Source organism: Zonotrichia albicollis, chromosome 2, assembly GCF_047830755.1.
Source record: "Zonotrichia albicollis isolate bZonAlb1 chromosome 2, bZonAlb1.hap1, whole genome shotgun sequence".
In the NCBI taxonomy this organism is placed as follows: domain Eukaryota; kingdom Metazoa; phylum Chordata; class Aves; order Passeriformes; family Passerellidae; genus Zonotrichia; species Zonotrichia albicollis.
In genome coordinates this window covers 89,926,070-89,950,948 of record NC_133820.1, presented here as the reverse complement: position 1 = coordinate 89,950,948, position 24,879 = coordinate 89,926,070, and the positions used below count along the sequence as shown (strand labels likewise).

The 24,879-nt window shown below is 40.2% G+C and overlaps 1 protein-coding gene across 5 annotated transcripts in view; it reads right to left on the bottom strand.

Annotated features, from left to right (window-relative positions):
- FARP1 (FERM, ARH/RhoGEF and pleckstrin domain protein 1) overlaps nt 1-24,879 on the bottom strand; it is a 207,937-nt gene that overhangs the window by 41,709 nt on the left and 141,349 nt on the right. For 3 of the 5 annotated variants that reach the window (XM_005493217.4, XM_005493218.4, XM_074535642.1), the window contains 8 exons: nt 24,032-24,129; nt 19,477-19,591; nt 18,157-18,304; nt 15,439-15,534; nt 14,721-14,884; nt 13,061-13,129; nt 12,259-12,334; nt 10,389-10,626 (listed from right to left, as the gene is read on the bottom strand). In XM_005493217.4, coding sequence (XP_005493274.2) covers nt 10,389-10,626; nt 12,259-12,334; nt 13,061-13,129; nt 14,721-14,884; nt 15,439-15,534; nt 18,157-18,304; nt 19,477-19,591; nt 24,032-24,129 — 1,004 coding nt within the window. The remainder of the gene's footprint in view (nt 1-10,388; nt 10,627-12,258; nt 12,335-13,060; nt 13,130-14,720; nt 14,885-15,438; nt 15,535-18,156; nt 18,305-19,476; nt 19,592-24,031; nt 24,130-24,879) is intronic. The other 2 variants (XM_005493219.4, XM_074535641.1) reach the window with 1 other exon arrangement.

Below are 24,879 nucleotides of genomic sequence, written 5' to 3'. Positions count from 1 at the left end.
ACATGATGAGGCAAGTCTCTCCCAGAGGTCAATTCACACCATAGGTGGCCTGAACTGCCTGCTGCCTCTTTGTTGACTACACAGGCAGCATGAGATGACTTGAAATCCCTGGTTAGAAACTAACCTAACAGGGGAGCTCCCCTCTTTGTGAGGGAGACAAATGGGACTCAGTGTATCCTGAAGATAATCCTCCTCCATTCCTTTTCTTCTGAAACTGCAGAATAACAAACTCCGGCCATTTAGTGTTCTGCATCTACTTCAAAAGGAACAGTTCCCATTCATACATAGTGTTTTTTTAACAGAGAGGAAGAGTACAGAAGTGTTAAGATCCCCATGGGAATGATTCTTTTCTGTGGAGTACTGAGAAGTGATAATGACTCAGTTATGGAAAGTGAGAGAAAACATTATTAAAGGTGACTGAAATTCTGCTGGAAAACTTCATGTACCGCTTAAGTCATCATCAAGTCAACTCTTGAGAGTTTTACTGTTCTCAAGGTTGTTATTATTACTATTAGAAATTAAAAACATATTAAGAGCCAGAAAAGCACCTTTCTCAATACCTGGAATGTTGCAGGGCTTATTCTCTCTTACTCCTGCTCTGTGGCCTGCTCTGCAGTCAGGGGAGGTTTGTGACATCCATATCCCATCAATTCAACTTTAATGTCGGATCAGTGTTTTCTAAGCTCCAGTCTGGCAGATGAAACTCAAGTTGTTTCCCCTTTCTCCTTGTCATTACTAAGCATATCCCTTATGAAGGCTCTTTCATAAGAAAGTATCTGACAGAGCTGCCACTGCTGTGGCCACACAGTCAAGCTTAATTTTCCATTTTCACAGTGGTTGCATAGCTCTAATGAGCATCTAAATGTTTTGGTCAGAGAAGATATGTGGCATGGGGGAGAGATAGCACCAGATGAAGCAGCAGAAGTTTTCATATGCACTTCACCAATCACTAAAGTGATCAGATCAATCACTTCAGATTGAAGAAGAGTTCAATAATGGTGTCCATCCCTTCTCTCCCCAGCTGTGAACCAGGCACAGTCATGCTGCTGAAGAGTTATGGGATAGAGATTCTGCTCTGCTCTCCCTCAATGTAAGAAAAAAATCCCACTGACTTCCAGAAAAGCTTGAGGGGAACCAGTTCATCAAGCTGCACTTCTCTTCCCCATTACATGAATCAAGCTGGAGCAGTGGATACAGTTTGTTAGTTTGAAAAGCAGTTACACAACAGGTGTAAATTAATGTACAAACATCCCTGAATGCAGTACCAAAGATTTTGAGGAGGAACAGGAATTACAAAAACAAACTTGTGAAGAAATCCAATGTCACACAACTACTAACTCTGCCTGGCTTGAAGAGGAGCTTGCGAGGAAGAAAGGTTCACCTTGATGTCACAGCTGCAAAATGCACACCCACGGCAGTGAGCAGAATTTGGGAAAATGGTGCACCTTCTCAAGGAACCAATTTCCTCATATTTAGGACAAAGCATCAGCCAGCAATTGGACAGAACAATTAAACCAGTGACAGTTTTACAGCAAAATACCAGTTAGAATGGGTAAAAGCCTTTAGGTACAGGTGAAACTAAAAATAATAATAATAAAAAAATTAATTCCATGCATACACAGTTAAATGGCTTGACATGCTTATAGTCTCATCAAGCTTGGTGTTGGTTTAGTAGCCAGCAGCCTCTCCAGCTGGTGAAGGTCCATGCTTTATTGGTGTGCTGCAGTATTAGACAGCGGTGAGTGTGAAATCAGACAGTAACTGCTGTTGGCCTACATCAGGGTCTCCTCCCATGTTAAGAACAAAGAGTGAGCATTACAGTCTGGGGAGAATGCAAGGTCACTGGGCATCAGCCCTTTGTCTAGCCTTGATCTCTCCAGACAGAAATAGAGCGTCCTACAGAAGGTTTTCCTCCTGTGCCCAGGCTTAGGGTTAGTTTGCCTTCGTTTGCCTTTAAACCAACACGACTCAGTGCCACAACAGAATTGGAAACCTTCAGCCCCCATGTAAGCTAATGCCACAGCTACTGTCCATTCCAGCAAGACACCTCCCCAGGAGTGCAGTGATCCTGCTTACGAGCACACAGCCCGGATTGCTGCGTGCAGCCTTCATTAGGAATGAAGGGCACTGACTGTGCTCAGTGAAGCCCAAATGCCCTGGAAAAGAGACCTGCTCCCCTCTTCTCTTTTGCTCCCCAGCATGGTGTGGTTTCTCAGCCTGAGAGTCACAACCTGGTGAGGGTTTCCATTAATTCTGAGGTGAGGAGTGCTCCGTGAGGCAGGATCACTGTAATAGGAGGAATCAGGTACTCCAAATACAAAATAGGCATTTCTGCAGTAAAAGGACATTGAGACAGTGCTCCAAACAATGCAAGGAACAGAAGATATACCATGCTTTGAGGATAGACAGAACATTGAAAAGGCTTTTTCTCCCAGAGAGGTACATGCTGACAAAACAGTGCATACAATGAAACAAAAAGTGTTTCTTTTTCAAAGGTATTAAACAAATGACAAAAATGAGAATGAAGTCCCCAGCATTGCCAATCTTAAAAATTAATTTTTACAATTGAGATTTATTTTTAAAAAATCTATGTATGTGCACACACAGAAATCAGGAAAGGGCTGGGTAAGTGAACACTGCCAAGCTTATATACTTTTGTTAGTGGGCCCAGGTGATTTTTTTAGCGGGAAAAGGGAAATACAAGTACTCAGCGAATTAAATATTTTTAAGTGCCTCATGGAAAAGCAACAGACATGAGCTCTAACATTCTCTGAACTAAACAGAAAGATCTACCTCTGATCTTGCTGAAAGCCATCAAAGGCAAAAGCCTGTTCTCTTCTCAAAACCAGATTTGCAGCATTTTAAAGAAAGCATCTAATCTAATTTTAACAAGCTTGAAAGCTCTTGAATCAGAAAGCATTCATTTTCCTTCAGCCTTCCATGCTCAGTCCATGACAGCTGTATCATTACTGCCTTTAGACTTGATTTTTACCAATGTGAACTGTAGATTTTTATGGTTCTCAGGGGCCAAAACTTAAAAAAAAATCATCAACGAAAATTACAACTTAAAACTCCAACCATCCTTGAGCAAACTATTCATCATTATGTCATGCAAATTTATGATCCTAAGGTCTTTACTCCCTTTACTGTAATAACACCACCATTATTTACACACATACTTGTGGAAAACATGCCTGTGAATACATTGCTCAGCCAGGCACTAAGGATTTCCAGGTCTCATAACATTTAAAAGAAAGTGCTCACTGCTTTTAATAACAAACAACATAAACCAAGCTTATTCTACATGCTCCTTATAGAACACAGAATTAGAACAAAAGACAAAACACTCTGTAAAACTGCTACATGTCACCCAAACTAGGAATTTTGCTCATATGATGCCTTTGATTTTTAAGTAGAAATTCTGTATTTAAAAATATCAATGGTACCACACAGCCTAACCATAGAGGAGGAACACAGAAGACACCTTTGCTCAGGATGCAAATGATGCACAACAATTATTTCCCTTACAAATAAGTAACTAAGATATGTGCCTTTGTCTAGGCATACTTCAGTAATTATAGAAACTAGAGAAACAGAAGAGGAAAAATCTTGCTGATGTCAGTTTCCTAGGATTTAAATTTCCTTCCTTTCTAGAACCTGACAGTACAGGCAAAAATTTTTCCTGACGTAGCTTGACTGAAACCAGAGTCCACTGCTACTCACGTTTGAGAAAAGTTACATACCAGGTGATGTGAGCCTTGGGTCCTCAAGATGTTAACACTGTGCATCTGCCACCTACCATCAGAAGACCCACAACCATCACCACCAGCAAGTAGGGGACACCAACAAGCAGTTGGATTTCTGAGAAAAGGACTCTTCTCCTACCACTTGTGTCTGACAGCAGCTAACAAAAGAAAGGCCTACATATTAAAAATTGTTCCAGAAGATTCAATTTCCCTCATATATTTAGGGTTTCTCTTATTATTTTATGGAGAAGAGGATTGATCCCCTAAATGAAGAGGAAAGAGATGAGCTAAAGTATACAGAAGCTGCCTTAGGAAAATACACTATTCAGAGAAAGAGAGAAGCATTATTGGAAGACTAAAAGAGATTTTGGCTTACTTCACTTTTTTACATGCTTGAACAGAGAACCTCTTTCCTTCCCACTCACTGCTCTTTCCAGCTGGTGACAACCATGCTGCTGAATGACAGGGATTCTCCAGTGATGCACATTTCTGTGCACACGGCTGTGACACTCAACTTCCTCAAACATGTGTGGAAGTCAGGAAAAACTTCGATTGGTAATTCGTTTTTCGTCATTAGAAGTTAAATTGCAGCAATTAAAATTTCATTCTAAAGTCACCTCTGACAGCAGTCCAATGGTTCATTAAGACAAATGAGATTAGTTAAACAAACACGGAATTTGACAGAATTTATAGGTCAGGCATCCTTTTTTCTGTTAAAGAACTGTTCCAGAAATAACCACACTTCATGCTAACTGCATGTAGATCATACCAATGAGATCTGAATCACTGGTTTTACCGAAATTCAAAATTGGGTCTGCTTCATCAGTTCAACTGATCAACAAAATTCTTGCTCTTTCTACAGGGACTTGGAACTCACAAAAAGAGTGGAAAGCACATTATGCCAAAGGGAACTGCAAATAAATAGGGCCAGATATTTTTTTGTGTGCTTAAGAAGTTTTTTCTTCTTCTTCTTTACCTTGTCTTCCTGGAGCTCCCCAGAAGAAACTTCTAGTGATTACAGAGACTCTGTGTTTGTGTGCTTATCATGGACTGAAGAGGACAGAATTTAAAACATCTCTGCTTCTTAGTGAAGAAAAGAAAGGGGCTCATAAAGAGCTTTTAGATCTGTCTCATCCATTTTCTATTTGACTTTCTCTGGTCACCACCAAGTACTTGCATGTACAGATAGAGAGGTCAGAACAGGAACTTCTGGCATGAATGCCCTTGCTTGAGAATGAACAGAGCTGCTTCAACTAATAAAAGCCTCACTGCAAACAAAAACCTGTCCTACAAATATTCAGGGGAGAAAATACAGGTCCCGAAGCAGTCTGGTCAAGTAATGCTAGCCCCATTTAGAGAACTAATTCACAAAACATTGGTTTTTCACTCTTTACTGGGTTCTGCTAATTACATTCAACATTACCAATGCTGCTCTGTGGAGCAAATTCTTTCTAGTTTTGCATGCCCTTTAATCTTGAAGAAAACTAATAGACTGATACGATTTTTTAAACTATTGATATGCAATTCTTTCATTATGCTTATATGCCTATAACTAGCTCTGTATAGCTCACATAAGGTAAATGAGAATGGAGCAAACCTAAAAACTTTCAGTCACATGTTGACATTTTTTACCTATGAGAATTTCTCTTTAGGTTTTCTTGATATAACTTGCATTCAGTGTGCACTGCAATGGTTAGTTGGGCTGTGCCTGTTAGGCAGACTATAAGCCATGGGTGACATAGCAGCATTTGGTGTAAATCATCTTCAGAGAACACTCCTCTCTGCCTTATACAATGAGTATGTTTGCTAGGGGATATGGACTTAAACAGTAAACAGTGCAGTCTAGGCCATTCAGATATCAATTATCCAAAGCTCCATACCTGGAATATCCTATGTAGTTCTTGGCTCCTACAACAACTTGCCACTCTCCATCTTTCCTTCATCTATTTATTGACAGATTTCATATCCTGGGTCACTGAGGAAAACTAGATTCTAGGAAAGGCTGTCATGAAAAAAAAAAAATTCCAGAAGATCCCAAGAGGAGATCACAAATTTGAGCTGCTGCTAAATAGGAGAAACCTCAAAATTGTCTGACATGACCCTTCCACTGCCATTGTAGAGGATGGCTGATTGTGGTTAAGTAGTTGGAATAGCAAAGAATTAATTTAATTAAAATGAGGGTCTTTTATCCAGAGATTACCTAGATCTGCACATTATTATGGACAAACCCCTAACTGCTTTTGCAACTCACCTCCATATTTACCCAACTACATGGACAGAGCTGAATTCATCAACCCAACAAGAGGCTTCTTCCACATCCTCTGGAAAGACAGCAGATGGGTGATGCAGGACTATACTGTTCAGACTTGACATAGATGCTCAATCTCACCGGGACTCAGTGGCCTCATCTGTACCAGCTTCCTAAGGATATCAGGGCACTTGGTGAGTTTGGGACAGAAAAGTCCATTATTGACAACAAAAATTTTAGAATGGTGAATCAAAACTACCATCAGCCACATTCTAAAATCTACTGGAATTGGTGGGAGAATCTAGTAGTTACTCTGTCTGTAACTACCTGCTATACTTGAGACAAAGGTATGCTTAGATCACTGCTGTTGTCCTGTGTATTCAGATTAATAAATGTTTGTTAATAAGTGTATTCAGATTAATAAATAAATAAACAACAAACTAGAACTGACAAGCTCCTCTTGCCATGAGAACTTTGTGAGTCAGGACAAGAATTGCCCCACCTCATCTCATTTGCAGTCTTGCCCTAAAGGTTTCTGCTCTTTTTCTGCAAGGTCCTTTTGATTGTCCCACAGAAACAAATTCCCAGATGAACTCTAAGGGGCCTGATCCTATTTAAAAATATAAGTTTAAAACTCCTGTCTCACTTCACCATTCTTGCCAAGGGCTCAGACATGAACCACATGTCTGGTGGAGGAATTTGGCCCACAGACTGCTTTAATTACAATCTTGTCTGCTGATATTGAACGGAGCTTCACTGGCATTAGAATGCTGCAGAAGTAATTAATCTAAATGAAATTATTTCCTATGTCATTTATAAACTTTACTTCTTTTAACTGGAAGAATTCCATGTGTTGAAACAACAACTACTTCACCATTCAAAGCTGAAAAAATGCCAGAAGACAGAAAACTCCTCATATTGCATTTCTGAGGATAATATTGAAGTGGGAAAAGAAAAGCTGTTGAGATACTTTATTAGCAACTAGGCTAACTCCAGCTACCCAGTGGGTCTGTTCTTAAAAAGTTTAAAATTCAATGTCTTTGTAGGCATATGAGAGAAGAATCAGGCCTGGAAACAGTATCAGAAAGGATGTAAAATAGCAAACACTACTTATAAAATTTTATATTCATTTAAATCCAAAGTGAATGTGAAATCTTTTTAAAGTAGCAGAACTGACTGTAAATCCTTTTGTGGAAAATCCATTACCTGAACTCTAATTTTACTGGCAAATGAAGCAATTAATTCATCTGTCCAAACTGCTATTACTTTACTTTATACCTACTGATACTTTTCCTGCACAGGCAATAAAAAATAAATCAAAAGAAGAGTCATGCACCCACTCCCCCATGCTCACACTATTTGCTGATGCGAGCTTCAACTACTTATATTTCACCTTATATATTGTGAACTTCAAGGCAATTATTTTACAGCTATTCTAAATCCAAAACACAAACCATCCTCTTTTAGAATCATATACAAGCAAGCTTCTCCCTAATTATCAATCTCACTGTTTGTAGACTCATGCTTTTAACTACAGGAATAAATGAGAGTATTCCCTGTCCCCAGAATATCAGTATCTAAAGAGATGCTTTAAATGATTCCTGTTCAAGAATGAGGTATCTAATCTCTAAGAAAACCAACACTCTAAAGGAGGTGAGAGAGTTAATACTTATATTTACACAAAGATATATTGTACTTTCAAAACAGTATATAACAACACGTCTAACTACTAGGTATATAATACGTATATTTTTAAATATCCTTCATTCAGATTAAACTTTGTTAAAGTGTGCATAGACCAAGGCATTAGAAAAATTAAAAAGACTTCTTATTTTATAATTTCTGTAAAAACAATCTTGAAAATTTTTATATTGTCTAAATTTACAAAGTCCTTTAACTTTTTCATCAGTACTTATGTGAATGGATTAATCACTGCTGCATGCATGAACTGTATGATGCAGATCACTGAGAGTGACCTGCAGTTCAGTCAATGCTGTTGTTCATCAGTTAAAATTCTGGGATTTATTTTCATTCTTCCACAAGAAAAATATATAAAAGTTAAAAATAAGGCCAATTATAAAGAGCACACCTTGTCTCCCAGCACTGCTAACTGTAGAACAGTTTCCATAAAGAGGACCTTTCATCTGGATTTTCTTTCTTAACATGGAGAAACTAACATCAGATTTTATTAGGATACCCTAATTCTCAATAGTTCTAGCCTGTGAAAAGGAAGTATACACAGAATTAGTCTCTATGTCCTTCTGCCCATATCCACTCTATGGATAGAACAGAAGACCATCACCCTGGAGCACAGTTACTCCCATCATTCATTTGTCAGGGGATGAAAAATTTCTGAGGTGGCACTACTAAAAAAGTAGGCTATGACAGAATAATTTGATCCTGCACAGATAAAGATTTTTTGTGATCAAAGCAAAAAATAAAACAGCCACCATCTCCAAAACAACCACCACAGAACTTGGATGTCTCTATAATAATTTCACTGAAAGTATAAGCAATTAAAAAAATTCTTGCAATATATCTTTATATTTAACTGATAAAGGATAGAAAGGATTGCCTTGCAAGTAATACTCATATCACTCTTCATTAGAGCTGTTTTGATCAAAGTCTTTTTCACTTGAAATGTATCTTTCATCCTGTTCTTTTTCTTGCCCAAGGAAGAGTTTGGCGTTTCAAAATCTCCATCATCAAATCACCCTGTTTAACCCACTGAAGAAAAAGACAATACTGAAATTTTATACATGCCTGATATGTACCCTCAGTTCATCAGATTACAAAATGAGTTATAAAGAAGAGTAGATCAGACACATTCTTGCTATGAAAAAAAATTCCAGCATATTTCAAGATTTCAACAAGTCCGGGTCTTGAATATCAAGCTGCCTGCATTTGGCTGCAATTTTTTTTTTCTCCTAACTCTGTTGAGGCACTCAGAAGTTGCTCTCCTTATATGGAGAGAAGAAGATTGTTACAGACATATAAAAGAGCACAATGTACCAACTCGGTTTGATTGTTTGTTTTGTCAAAATAACTAGTCAAATATCAAAGCAGCTACAACATGTATCTAAAACAAGACTTCACACAAAGAAGAGGAGAGTGTTATTAAGTCTTAGAGGGGTACCTAAATCAGTAATTACTTTCCTCTCCTCCTGCCTTTCAGAGGAGATGCAAACTGTTAAGCATCACTCAGACTTACTATTGTGTTCTAGCATCCTTTCCCTCTGGCTGGCCTGTACAACAATAAGGTCTGAAATAGCCCATACACTTGAAATTATCACCAGCCACTCATCATGAGCCCCAGGAGATGCAACCACACTGCTGGGCAATCACAGCATCCCCTGGTCTCACACACACTGGTGCCTAACAGCTGAAGACCTGCACTCCATCTTCATCACTGAGGCCAACAGACACATCCTCCTCTACCTCCTCATCCAGCTGAAGGCTTCCAAAGGAGTACTTATTTCTAGGCATGGGAGAGGAGCTCAGCACAACGGGGTTCCCAAACACCAGGGGGTGAGTGAAGGGATTAATGACTTCTGAGTCAGAATCACTGGATTCTGTCCCACTGCTGGTGGAGCCCTCCATCATCTGGATGGCAGCCATGTGATCCATCATGCCACTGGCACGCAGCGACTGCATCACTGGGCTCTGCTTTGACTGTGCCCCAGCTGCCATACCATTGGCCATCATCTTGCATTCTGGAGAAGACATCTTAGCCACCCCACCTCCTTTGCAGTATCTCTCTGATCTATACTCCTGCCCAGGGGTTGAGGATATCTGGCTCAGGATAAACGGATCTGTAACTGACTTATTGCACAGATTATGGGTTTTCTGTGCTCGAGGCCGAGAACCTGGAGAATATCTGCAATAGCCATGGCAGTTAGTGGCATGGCTGTCCTCCTCCCCAGTCCTCACCCTGCAGTCGTGCCCATTTTCTGAGACATAGCCCTGAGAGCCAGTTCTACTCAGGCTCATGTTAGGGCTGGACTCTTTGCTGCTGGGAGGCAATGGAGTGGCCAGCGGGCTACGGCTTCCCGGCCCTCGGAACATTTCATCAACCAGAGAGCTATGCCTTGGCATCCTGGGGCTTCCCCCCGTGTAGAAGGAGAGATTAGCTGTGTTATCATCAAGGTACTCTTCAGAGACATACTGGGAAGACTTTAGAGAAGCTGAGGAGTCCCTATATCTAGGTCTATTGCGATTTTCGTCTCTGTAGTGAATATTGGCACCACTGGTCAAATCACCCTCATAATTGTCATTTGTTTGGGAATATGACCGGGTTATTTGTCCTCTGAGGAGATCATACTCGCTATCTACATCACTGCAGTCAATGAAAGGAATGGAAGTGCTGCTGCCATGAGCAGCCCTGGAAGCTGGACCTGTGCTTGGCTGCTGTGATTGAGGTCTGTTCTGCTGCATCCTATCCTTAGCAGGCTCCTCTTCTTCCTCCACTGCTGAGACCACTGCTCCATCCACCTTTCTGCCTTCCTTTGGACTCTTCTTCAAGGAAGGGCTCTTGTGCTGTCCAGTGTCTTCTGTTGAAGATTTCAACTCCTTCCCTTGCCGGCAGCTCTGCACTGCTGCAGCATCATTGCTGTCTCCATAGGCTCTAGCAGTCTGGAAAGAAAAGAGAGGGAGGGCAAGGGGGACACAAAGGGAAGGACAAAAGGGGAGGGAGGGTGGGAGGGGAGAGGTTTGGGAGGGATGGGAGCCAGAGGGAAAAGGCCGCATGTAATTACACACCAGAACTTCACATCTGCAGCAACACAGGAGTCTCTTGGAAAGAAAAGAGGTAACCCAAGCCTAAAAACTAACTGGAATTAAAAAAAAAAAAAAAAAAAAGTTTCTGATCTGGAAGAACAGAAAAAAATCATAGGCTAAACAAGGGAAAAGAAGGCATACAGTGCAGTGATAATGTAAAAACAGGTATTTGAGGAGTTTCCATGCTCTAAGGCAGCCACTAACACTCTAAAAACATCAACCAGTGCACACTACTCTGAGAACCTGGAGGAAAAGATAAAAACATAAACCAAATTCTGCATAGCCTACTTAGACACACTAAAAAAGTCAAGTGTGGGCTTTTGAGCACCCTAAATTCACTCCCTGGAGCACAGCTGCCACTGGCTCATACACTGCCTTTTCTGCAGACATCTGCCCAGCAGCCATGCTCCATCTACCTGAGCTTGTCTCAGCAACATTAAAATACTACCAGCTCTTTGAAATGGGCTCCATCTATAACAAAATTCTCTAAAGTTCCTAAATTTGCAGAAAGGAGAGAGCCTGTGAATATCAAGTGGAAGTGATGCATAGAAGGTGAAGGTTCAGGTAACATTCTTAAATGCACTAACCTAGTAGCTTACTCCTGACATTTTAAACTCTACCTAACATAAGGTTATGTGATCAAAGGTTCATCTCCACAGAAAACACTGGCAAGTGGAGAAACCACAACAACCAAGTCAGGAAAATGAAGCTTCCTGACCTGTCTCCTCTAGAGGCTGTCCCAGGAGAGCCATCAACCCATATGTTGTGTGTGTTTGGAATGCCAGCAAATGGAGAAACCAGAGCTGAGGAGTGGAAGAGGGTGAGGCCATTGGCACTGTCTGTGCTTGTGGGAGTGCTGTTTTCTGTGTTTACATGTGTTCATGCTCTGTATGTGTGCATTCACATAGAGTGAATACATGCTCAGCCCCACTGGGAACCTGCAGCTGCTGCAGCCTCACCACTACTGACTGGGCTTTTGGACTTGTGAACTCCCAGCACACAGCAGCTATCAGCACGAGATAAATACATATGGTATCTGCCAGAGGTAATGGCTTAGAAGGCCAAAGGTGCAATTTTTCTGAGGAAATAATTGTTCTCTTCCCTGGTTAATACCTGGTTAACACTAACCTAACACCTCAAAACGGGCAACCAAGATCTCTCAGCAAAGAAAAGTAATTACACTTTCCCCAGATGCAATAGCCAGCTACAACCAAGGACCCTGGCAGCAACACTGACAATTTTTCAGATGGTCATTAGTACAGCTCAGACAAGCTCACTATTTATATTTGTCTGCTTGTCTGAAAGCAATGCTGTTTCACTCAGCAGAACCTAAAGCTTATGACACCCAGGGCTCCTTAGCTCCCAGCTAAATGGTAAGCAAGCAGAAAACTATGCTCCTAGGGTTTTAAAACAGCAATCAGTGGAGAGTAATCTAACAAGAAATGTTTCAAAGGATTTCATTTCCAGGGTTTCATCAACATCACTGACTTGTTTTGGCACCTCTGTATGCTGTTCTGAAGGCTGTGCAGTCAGACTCCTGATGGAATGAATCTTGCTGTGTTTCCTGGAGATAAAAGGAAAATCACATAAAGAGCTATTTCAGTTTTTTTTTCCTACAAACAGGAATCAATAGACATGCTTTTAAAACAAAACCTTTGAATAACAGCTTTCATAAAATTTTGCTTCAAAACAGATTAACATTCCTCCTTTCTGTAAAATTTTAATGTGCTATGTGTTGCAAACATACCACTGTAAGAAAAGGGAGAAGCACTGAAGCAAAATAGGTCTACCAGGTAAGCATGAATCATAAGCAATGAGCTACTGGCGTGGTCTTTGTGGCATTTTGGCCATTACTTTCAGCTCATCATGAGCATGATGAGTTCAGACAGAACTGCTCTGGCAAGCTAGAAGACTATCAGTTTCCCTTGAGCTTGGCTGGACTTTTTCTTATGTTCAGTTTTACTCTGAGCTGAATATGTCTGTTCACACACATTAACCACATCCCAACAAAGAGGGTGCAAATCAAACTGGGAGAAAGTTACCTGTGATAGCAGGATGTTCATTGCTGAAAAACAGATTGAAGACTACTGATTTTAAGTGAACTATAAGTTATGAAACTTTTGCCAAAACATGCAGGACCACGGGATATTACACATGTGATAAACAGTCAAACCAGCAGAGAAGGAATTTTTTTTCTTGAACTGGTGCCAAGATCTCAGACTATAACTAACTAGAAATCCCGACTTTTCTTGGATTTAACATTTGGCATAATAAATTTATTTCCTCTCACCTTTCAAACGGCACTTTTTTGTGCCCTCCTTCCTTAACATAATCAAGAACTTGCTTCTGGGTCCGACCACTGGAAGAAAACCAGAGTTAAAGTACTTAATGCAATATAACACCTGGTCATCATAACTTTGTATTTGGCTTGCATATTAAGTCACAGCAACCAGAAAAGTATTTGGCACTATCAGCAGAAACTCATGTTAAGATCATACAGAAGGGGACCCGGTCAGATACACACAGAGTTTTACCATTTTGCATGTTACTTGCCTCTTTTTTTTGCTATGGAGCTACTTTTTGAAGCCATTTCAGAACTGCTTCAATTCAGCTTTTTGGACCCTACAGGGTACTAGATTACTGGGAAGCCACTACAATGGAAAGTGAAGCAGGGGTTAAGCTTTCCTTTAATGAATTAATATATTATTGAATCCTTTTTAGTCAAATACCAGCCTTATCTGATATTAGTAAACCCTGGAAACAAGATAAAACCCCTGACATCTACTTCATTCCTTGGTTGCTACTATAAAACACACCTTTTTGGAGAGATGTAGGCTGGAAATCCCTTTCTACCCTTCGGCAACAGGGCGTGAGGTAGTGAGAAAGCCCAGCACTGTCTACTGTGCAAAGCTATAAACTCCAAAGCAAACTGAAAGCAGCACAGGAAACCCACACCTCAAGAATGCTCAACTGAGAGCCAAATTCTTCCAATTCATTAGAGGCTTTCAGGGACTGGAAAAGGTTATTGAATGTAGTAACACAGATCACAGGGAGTGGAGGATGTAGCCAAAACCTTCTTTCCAAAGCCTGAGGTAAGTTGAATGCACCTACAGTTCTTCATTTACTCTAGGCAGAAACTTAACAAGTTATAGTTTGTTTACCCAACATAGGTCCTTCCATGTTAATTTACTTTGCAGGCAGCAAACAAAGTGTAAAGAGAGTCAGAGTGGCTGTATATACACTGTGTTCTTATGCAAGGCATCTAGAGTGCATCACTCATCTCAGCAAAGAGCGCTTCTGGCTGTACAGCTTGTATCAGCTTCACAAACAAAATAAACTGTATGAATAAAAGGATTTCCCCCGGCATACACAATGCAATATCTACAATAATGCTTCTACCAGTGTAATGAAAAAAAAACCCCAAAACAATAACTCAACTATTGAAAGCTTTCCTACAGGTCTAACAATATCACAGGTATACCTGGTCTTAGCAGAGATGGTCATGTCACATAAATCCTTTGTGAGCATAAAGCCATTGCTTTGAACTACACAAATATGGGTTTATCACAGGCACATGCAACAATCTCTACTCTGATACATAGGAAAGATCCCATCCTAGGAGCAGAGGATTCAAAGAATCCCCAAAAAATTGCTAGCTAGTGTTACTGAGGACACAGGTGAATTTTCTTGTGCAAAACCAGCCAAACCCTATACACTTTATATCTTACCTTCAGAAAGCTACTTTGCAACAGCTGCTACAAAATTAATGCAGGATTTTCCCCTACAGTGTTCTTTGCACAATTCTGGCTGAGAAGATGCAAGGGAAAATATAAGGTAGGAAACTACAAGGTAAAAAAGGTGAACTGAAAATAACAGGTTTAATCCTAGACCATTATGGATGTGATTTTGAAATGGAGAGGCAACAAAGGTGGAAAGCATGCATGTCTTACCTGAACCTAAATGAAGAACCTCTAGAAAAAAGAACAGGTTTAGGCTTTGGTTTAGGTTCCTCAAAAAGCCTGAAAAAGGCATGATGCTCCACACAGATCTTCCAGAAAGACTTGCAAAAATCTCGACTGGCCATAAGGAATTCCAGGGTGTCCTGGAATGAACTCTGAAAATTGGGATAGCATTTGCAATGTAAGCTGGGCAGCAACATAGATTAGAGAAATGCATTGACAAATTAGGAGCTATGCTAAAAAAAAAGAAAAAAGAATAAAGAAAAAAAAACCCAAAAGCTTCTTCCCAACTTATTGGCTTTCAGGCTTAACAGGCCCTATCCTTCTAACGTTGAGACATTGCTGGTCTGCCTGTCAGTATCAAAGCTATTGCTCAAACTTCCTTTCTTTGGCAAATATGACAGAGATAAAGCAGTGGTTTGAATGTTAATGAGAAGAAGTTGATTACATGCTATACCTTAAGAATTGATGATATAGTACCAGAGCTGCAACCAGAAGATGACTCTGGGACATTCTATTATGATTGACTCAGCTCACATGTCCTTTGCCAGGACTGCTCACCTGAGATGCCAGGCTGATGTGCACAACACCAACAGTGAACATAAGCAATTAAAATATTCATGAGCTGATAAAAACCACGTGTGATCTGTGAGTAGAAATTTACCAAATAACCTTCTGTCAAATTCATCAACTCCTGCCAAGGACTTACATTCACATCAGGCCGTAGTTTGATAAGAAAACGTTTCCTCTTGAAGCTCAGCTTCCGAACCTTAGCCCAGTTGAAGGCATTGATCTTGGTGTGACCCTACAGAGAACAAAGCCAGCTGGGTTTAATCATTCCAGATCCGAATGGAAAAATCTAAACCACTAAAGAAGCTTGTCATAAATTAATCATCTGTTCACTTAACTTGAAATGATGAAATTCTTATAACTCATCCTCTGATAATGCAAACCATAAACATCTGGTGCAATGACTGAAGGCAGGCACTTAGGGTTAAACTCTTGCAATACAGGACTAGTTTCTGTGGAAATATCCAACCCAGTATTATTGCATAAGACAGGGTGGACCAGATTTTGCTATCTTGTGCTACTATGCAGACTCAAGATTTTCTGTGGACTAAATCACCTTCCAAAGGTGCCTCACTCTATTTCCACCAGTGACAGAGAATGCAGGGAATCCAGACACATCACCTCACTTTGATGAAGTAGATTTTCTCCCTCTTTTTATGTCTGCAGGGCAAAATAAATATCTCTTTAAATACTGCTTAAATCTGGGGGAAAAAAAGCAACTGCAGGTTTTGTATTGGAAGTACAAAACACTGCATATTTTGAGCTTTTATAAGGACCATCAGAAGCAAAAGCAATTCAAACAAATTATCTGTCTCTGAAGAGCCACAAAATGATTTTCTGGGAAAACGCAACCAATAACATAAGCAAACAGCAAGAAGGAAATTATAATACTCCAACTCCCAGCCACTACATCATTAGCCCCTACCCTCCAGATGTTTCATTTTTAATCTATGTCAGCAGGTATTGAAGGTGCTATGTTAAAATATTCACTAAAGCAGTTTGTTCAATGAAGACTTCAATGCAAACATTCCTAGAACACAGCACAGAAGTTTCAGAGAACTACTACAGGATTGCTAAAAGCAGAAACCCACGTTGATTTGGGCACCACCACCAGACAGCTGTAGGAGTAATGACAGTGTAATGATCTCTGCTAAATCAACCAGCTGTCTAAGAATCACATAATTAATCTCCTTAAAATAATCAGCAGCACTGACACTGATTTCTAAATAAATGGCAGACTTTAAAGTAAGTCTGACTACAGCTTATGCCATTTGTGAGTGAACTTTTATTTTCATTGGGGCCATTCTAATGAGATCCTCATATTTCAATTTCTATCAGTTACAACCAAAATAAAAATAAGAACTTAGCTCTTGACCTATGAAGTGGTTGAAGGAAGCCCTAAACCTACTGACAGACTCCAATTGCTGAGCAGACTCCAGCAGGTCAGAGCCCGACTTCCTTTTATGCATTCAGTCTTAGAGCTTCACCCAGTAAAATTTCCAAGCTTTTCAGAAACTTTAAAAACAAAACAAAACTGTTTAAGTCCCAAACACATTAGGCTAGTAGACATGACTTCAGACCTTGTCAAATCAGGCCTTGGGCCATCAACCTGCAGCTACACTTCACAGCAGGATCTCAGCTGCATGCTGGGACTCTGAGGTCCGTGCTGCTCCCTGTGGACACACACCTTCACCTTGAAGACAGCCTTAATTTACAAGGCTTGGCAGTTCATTAATTCAGCTGATGAAAATGCTGTGGGGGAGCAGGGGAAGGGCCTGAACATACATTTGCTTGAGTTACGTGCATTTCTAACAATGTCCTAGTGTTCTCATGTTTCAACCTACGCTTCAGTTTTGGGGTTCTACTACCAACTCAATTAGTTCATCAGGGATCTTTTTAATTTGCTGCCTTTTTTTGGCTGTTTGCTTGGTTGGGTATTTTTAAATCTTGGAGTATTTGGGTCAGACACTTCTGGGCTTGTTTGTTGCTGTTATTTTCCTTATGAAAGGACTCAAAGTACTTTGTAAGGCTGAAAACACTAGTATTTTAATTATAGTAAAACAGTTAAAATGAATAGTCTTTTTGACAATTGTAAAAAGGGATATTTTAAAGAACAGCTTACTTACTGTTTTTAGCACAGAGTCAGGTAAGCATCTAAAGTGAAAGCAGCTGACACCAGCTGACTACCTGTAGCTTCACAATTGTAAAAGCCAAATTTGTTATTTACGTAAGAGGAACTGCAGAATGAGAATTTGACAAATTTACTAATGATGCTTCATGAATATGTACTAGAGTGACTGCAGTAGGAAAGGAGAGGGAAAAAAATAGAAGGAAAACAGTTTGTATCTTTAAAGGAAAGAAGTAAGATCCACGGATTTGGCAAAGATACAATGGCCAAGGCTGGTCAAGAAAACTGTAAAAGCTTTAAAGAAGTAACACTACAGAGGGCTTATATTTACTGCCTTCATCCTTCTGCATGGACTCCAGCTGTCTGTTGTTTTACTTGTCTCTGCTTCTCATCCATTTAATGTGCACCAGGCCTGCAAGACCTACCTGCTCCTACACGTAGGAACATTCAGCATGACCAACCTGCAAATTGTGAGCCACAGCTCAGTCTGCATCTTGAACAGCACATTGTGGATGCAGATGGAGCTCCACACTGTGCATTTACATAAGGTACGAGTCCCTGGAAGCAAAGGGCCCAATGCAGCTGTAACAGGTTTAAGATAATTTTTAGAAAAATTTTGGAAGTTCCTGCATTTTCCCAACTGAATACTTGTAGACCTGGCTGAGTTCCTGAATTCTTACTACTGTCAGAAATCTCTCTGCCTTATGAAGTACAAAATCATGCTCTAACCTGAAACACCAGAATGCCTGTGTTGGCAACAGCCAGGTTGATTTTTGTCCCCTCCCTGTCCTTGGCTGGGTGCAGGCGTATCCCGTACATCTCCAGCCGACGGGCAATCTCCAACAGCTGGAAGTCAGACTCTGCTGGTGTCTGTCCCCTAGAGAAAGAAAACAGAGAACACTCACAAGCCTGTCACACCTTTTAATAGAGATCAAGAGGTCCTCCAGAGAACAAAGAGACATTTGATCAAAGAGACTGAAAACTGTCAGAGGTGTAATGTCTGTTTGGTTTTTCTACATCCCCAGACTTTTATCAGCTAGAACAACAACTTACTCTAAACAAATATCAAAGAATACACAGATTTTACAGTCTATTATAAATTTTGATTTATAAATTTTTGCTCCAATTCTGAGACACCTGATACAGATAGATTTTAAACCATTAGCTCTAACAGAATTTACTACCTCCCTTTGTTTTTTCCACTAGAAGACATGCCATATTCCTAAAAAAATAATTAATGGAAGCACGTAATGATGCTATTCATTGTAAAAGTGATTGTAATACCAAAATGAAATAAAACAGAAGGCATGAAAACCTTACCATAAATGTTGTGATAAGCATCATCATCATTAATTGTGATGAAATTATGCAAAGCTTTGATTTGACTGCCATAGAAATCACTAACACTCACCTATTACTCAACCTAGTTCAAAAATAAAACTGTTCACATCTTGAAGTGTTCTTGACAGCTAAAAAAATACTTCTCTAAGCCTTATTGGTACTTCTGTTCACCATCTTGCTAGTACAGGTTTTTTCTCCAGACATTAGGTTACCAATTTGCACCATTATCTTGAATTCTCTTCTCCCACGATTCTGCAAGTACTCCGTGCTCTTCCTAAAACTATCACTAAACCCCTTCTTCAACCTATCTCAAAATACAGCATGGAAAGGTTGAAAGGCAACATTCAGTGTCCTTGAAACCAAAGGACTACTGTCAGAAGTGCCTGACTGATCAGTTGTGATTTGCAATCATACCTGCATGCACATACAAAATCAGCAGTAAAGCATTTTGTATGAAATAGACTGTAAAATAACAGCACGCTTGAATGAATATCGAATCAACTGTGCTTTAAACATCTTGTTATGATGATGGGAAAAAGGCAGGAGTAACCTTCAGAAAGCTCATAGGCTTTAACAGTTTTTGAGAAGCAACCTTTGAGAAACTCAGAGGTCCAAAGCTCTTTTGTACTTCAGATCTAGCATATACTTACCACTAGAGAACTACTCTACAGGGAAAGAAGGCCAATAACAAAACGAAAAAAGTCTTACATGTGGTTACGGTGAAATTCCATGATTTTGTCTTCTAGTGCTTCTTGATGAGGTATATACTTGTTCTTCACTAAGTGTTCACGATCTATGGTTTCATCAAAATCCCCAATCTCAGCTGTGGAGAATTTCAAGAGGAGTCTATTAAAGCACCACATTACATCTGAATAATCCGGTCAATCAGAAGCCCCTGACAGCTGGGAGGAGGGCAGAGAAGCAAACATAGTTCCTTGCAACCTGTGCCATGGTTTTATACATGCATTCAGATTCCCAGTACATTATCTTCCACACATTACTCTCTTCTCCTCTGTGTCAGTATTTGATGTGTGAGAGGAAACCCCAGGATTTCTCCCATCTACCACAACTAAGTAAGTTGTTGCATGTCAGCTGAAGAGATGAAGCCATCAGTGCTACCTTGGCTTGCATGGGGGATAAGGGCAGGGCTAACAGGGAGGGCAGCACTAACTGAGCAGAACTCATCCATCTCTCTCACACTCTCTCATGGTGCTCAGGAGCCTCTCCATGGAGCAGCCAAGCACCATCTTCCTGTCCAGGCCCATGCTCCCCATGGTAACCTTTGAGAGAAAGTCAGAAAGATGGTTCTGTTTGCTTGTTTGAACACTAGCTTGTAATCCACCTCATGAGATTATGAAACATTTGTCTTCCTCTAATTCTGCAGCAGTTTGAGACACATTCTGTCTCCCTCCTCCTCAAAGCTGCTCCCATCTGCTGCAGTTATTCAACACTGTGTGTGCAACAGTATGGCACACCCACCTTCCATTTTGCAGTCCATTCAGTGAAATTTCCTTTTTTTGGCAGGTGTGGGGGTGAGGGGCAGGCAATCTATCCGTGGGTGCCAAATTACTATCTTGTTGCCTGCTATTCTTGGAATGTCTCTGAAAAATCCTGCTATTAGTTTTTTCACTGAACAGGCATAGCAGCTTCTGCCTGCAAACCTGATGGAGTAATAGCAACATTGCTGCAACAAAGGCTGCTACCTTGGTAACGCCAGGGAAATTAAAATGCAGTGCCCTGCATTTTAAAATTAAAAGCAGGATGCAGTCAGACACGTTGTTGCACAGCTGACCCAGGATATGACAGACCCATGCTCAGATACACCTGCTTCACTCATGTAAATGAACCCTTGATCCAGTTCTGCTCAAACTAAGTCTGTTCAGAAAAAGGAAAGGCTTCAGATCACATTTAGAACACTGTATTTCTGACAATCTGGGATCAGATGTACCTTAAATGCACAGGGGAAGCAATAGCCTGTGCAGGCACTGAAAATAAGGAACCAAAGCATCTGTGAATGACAGAACAGTAGTTTTTTTGACCCAAACTGCCTGCAGACACACGATGACATTTTTTACTTTGAAGGTCAGAGGTGGAAAAGAGTTGAAAACTGACATTGTCTGATTTACACCTCCTCATTCACCCCATCTGCTCTCAATCATTCCTTAAAATGGTAGAAATACTACACAACCTTTGAGAATTTCCTTTTTAAAAACTGTCCCATTGGTCCCCATCTCAGAAACAGCTCTCTGCTTCCAGTTTTACTCATCCCAGTCTCAAAAATCTTCAGGGTGTGTTTTTAATCCTACCTCAAATAAATGGCAAGTTTCTGTTCTTTAATGAAGCTATAAGCCCACCTAAGTTTGCAAGTTTGCAACATCTCAAATAATATGGGCCTGGACTCTTCAAAATGCAATTCAAAACCCCTATGTCCGTGTACACAGATGAGCTTAACACACCTCCTGTAGGGCTTTCTTCAGAGTCAACACTACAGAAGACAAGTTCTTTAACTCTACATTATTTTTAAAATGTTATCATTTTTCAACTGCTAATCCTTTATCAAATTTGTTTTCCTGGCTTTCAAGTTACTTCTGAATTTGTTCTCTCTGACCTCGTACTCAACAAGCTTTTATTTACCACTTACTCTCCTTTTCCACCTTGAATAACTTTCTAGTAGCACTCCATCGAGAATGAGAGGAAATTATATTGCAAATATTGTCAGCCTCACGCATAACTATTCTTAAAAAACTTTTCATGTGATTTAGCCAGACATATTTACACTGCTGATGTTTTTTCTCTTACCTGGCCAGTGCATTACACCATGCTGTATTCTGCCTGCATTAGCACTTCTGATACATCTAATGTTTTGTATTTCAGCTCTTTTCCTCTTATGACAGAATTATATAATTGCTTCCTTTGGAAATGACCTCTAAGACCACCAAGTCCAACTGCTAACCCAGCACTGCCAAGTCCACCAGCAACCATGACCCTAAGTGCCACATCTACACATCTCTTTACCTCCAGGGATGGTGACTCTACCACTTCCTGGAGAAGCCGATTCCAATGCTTAAATTTCTTATTTCCGTGAAGAAAATTTTCCTAGTATCCAACCTAAAGCTTCCCTGGCACAACTTGAGGCCATTTCCTCTTGTCCTGTCACTTGCTACCTGGGGAAGAGGGTGACCTTCACCTGGCTACAACCTCCTGTCAGGCAATTGTAGAGAACAATAAGGCCTCCCCAATCCTCCTTTTCTCCAGGCTAAACCACCTCAGCTCCCTCAGCTACTCCTAATAAGACCTTTGCTCCAGAACCTTCCCCAGCTTCCTTGCCCTTGTCTGGACCCACTCTAGCACCTGAATGTCTTTCTGAGGGACACAAAACTGAACACAGGATTCGAGGTGTGGCCTCACCAATGCTGAGTACATGGGGACAGACACTGACAGCTCTGGTCCTGCTGGCCACACTGTCCAGGGTGACAGTGGCCGCCTTGGCAACCTGGGCACACTCTGGCTCATGGTCAGTCCATCTTCATACCTCACACACTCACTGTAGCGCATTGTTTGCAGTATCCAAATGTCCTCTCACTTCTAGCACTTTCGACAATGCTTTTAAGGCAGTTTTAAATTGAATGTTTCAAATAAAAAAATCATTCTGTAATATACATGCTAATTTAGCAGAAACCTATTTTCTGTCATATTGTGATTTTTATGATAAGTAACAGTATATAACATTGACATAAGCTTACATACATAATATATGGGCCTCCTGGAATCATCAGATATTCCCCATGGAAACCACTCACTGGCACAGCATTAGTAAGACATACAATAACTAACCTGCATTCTCAATATTTCCCTTTTGATACCATATTCTTATCATCTGTTCCCTCTGATTTTTATTGCAGACAAATACATAATATTTATTTTGCTATTGAAAAAAAAGCTAGAGACAAAATAAATAAAGACAGCCATGCCAGTAAGATACAGTTATGGACTCTCACCAGAGAAAATTTTCACAGAAAAATGTTCATGAGACACAAGACGGAGAAATAAAAAGGCCAACTGCAAACTTCCAGCAGAGTTTCCTAGCAAATATGATCATAAATCAATATCTCAAATGAAGAGAGACACATGCATTAGGGTGTCTGCGCCTCAACATCTTTCTTTGGTGCACAGATATCAAAGAGAGTTAGAACTAGCTTAACTGAGAAAAGAAATACAGCTGGATTGCTGGACACTGTAGCAAGAAAAAAGAAGAGACGAGAACCTCACTAGTCAAGGATTTTATTTTTTTAAGTCCGTGCTGCCCAAATACTCCAATTTAAAATGGTATGAGGACTACAGAATTTCACACCACCTTACTGCTACTCAGTCCCACTGGTCAATGATGACCACAGCAAACAGAACTATAAAATACCTGCCTTTCCAACAGCAATTGATGAGAAACTGCCCTAACAATCTAACAGAGTATGGCAAAGAATCATGAGATTTATCTGCTCACCTCCAAAGAGCTTCCAAATGCCTCTGCTGACTGCACTTTCCATACAATAGCATTTCAGTGCAAGTACCCAATATGGAATAGTACAAGGACCATGCAAAACAATGTCTATTACAACCATTATACTTGCTGTTAAGTGGTTTTTCCTAATGTTATTTTCAAGATGAGTATCCATGAAGTCTTGAAAGGGAAAACATATACTGTCTTTCAAGTGATGTGGAAGCCAAAAGAAGCTCTGATGTCATGAACAAAATTAATGTATGATTCTACTGGACAGTGTTATTGTGCATACTTTGCAATTAAAAAAAAAAAAAAAAAGCTTCAAATCTATTGTTTTCTTTTCTTCCCTATCAGTTTCCTCTTAGGACTGTGATTTAGTCTGGCATTCTAAGCATGTTTATTTAGAACATTCTCCAGACAGCATACAGATCTCCAGGAATTTGAATACCCTACTGACATGATGCAAAGTATAATAAAACAGGATTTCAGTAGAATTCAACATGTTTGCCACTGCCCACAAAGTCTACTTTTTAAATGATCTTTGGCAGCCTATCAAATGCTTTGGAATTCAAATCCAGTGACCAGAAATTCTTCTTTTTTTGAAATAGTAAATTATCTGTATTTGAATGCCATTACACAGAGCTACAATAAATTGTCAATATGGCTTAAACCTGTCCCTACAGCAGCTACAAACAGGTAACCCTGCAAAGCATGTCCAACCAAGCATCCTTTTTATCCATCTGGAAAGAAGAAAAAAAGAGAACTTACACTGTACTATATGTGAGATTAGGAGGGCAGTGCTGGTATCATTACATGTTAGCCTTCCCTCTGCCAGGTCCTGCTTCACTTGCAATGCAAATAGGTACCTGCAAAACAAAAGTGAACAAAGAGTCACACAAAGCAGGAGGGAAAGAGGGGAAAGTATCCCAATTCTGGCTTTGACTGCACCTTCTCTTCACACTTTGGAATCTACAGAAGTGATCTGAATTACCTAAGTTATAGGGCAAATAAAACACAACAGATAGTGTATTACTGCCATTAGAGCTGTGCATAGTGGCTGCTTTGAAGAACCAAGATATCTCTCTTTTTCTCTCTTCCTCCTTCCATTTGGAACCAGAGCAATGAGATTTGACAGTGCTAGAAAATGTGACAGCTATTCAGTATTCAGCAAGAGATAATGCAGCTGCTTCTAACCATGAAGAAATGACAGATAAACCAGTGATTGAGAGTTATCAGTTGTTTTTTGCAGAATACAAAGTGAACTCTAAACTTCCACCTTGGCACTCACTTGGGAATGAGGCACAAAATCTTGATCAAACTACTCTAGCTAGCTCTGATACCTTTGTGCCCTTAATATCTGTCCATGTACCAGCCCTTTCTAACATTGCCTCCAAACCACTTCAGACATGCAGGGCAATACTACACTACCAGCTTAAATGCAGAGACAACAGAAGTCCAAGACATTATTTCATCCTTTAAATTTCTTCTAGCTTCAACAGAAATTGGCTTAGTTCCACTCAGTATCCAATTTTTTCCCCCAAAAAAGAAGAGCTAGCAATAGGCTAGGCTGGTATGAAACCTGAAGTGGTGAGACACACCTGAACAAGCCTTCCAAA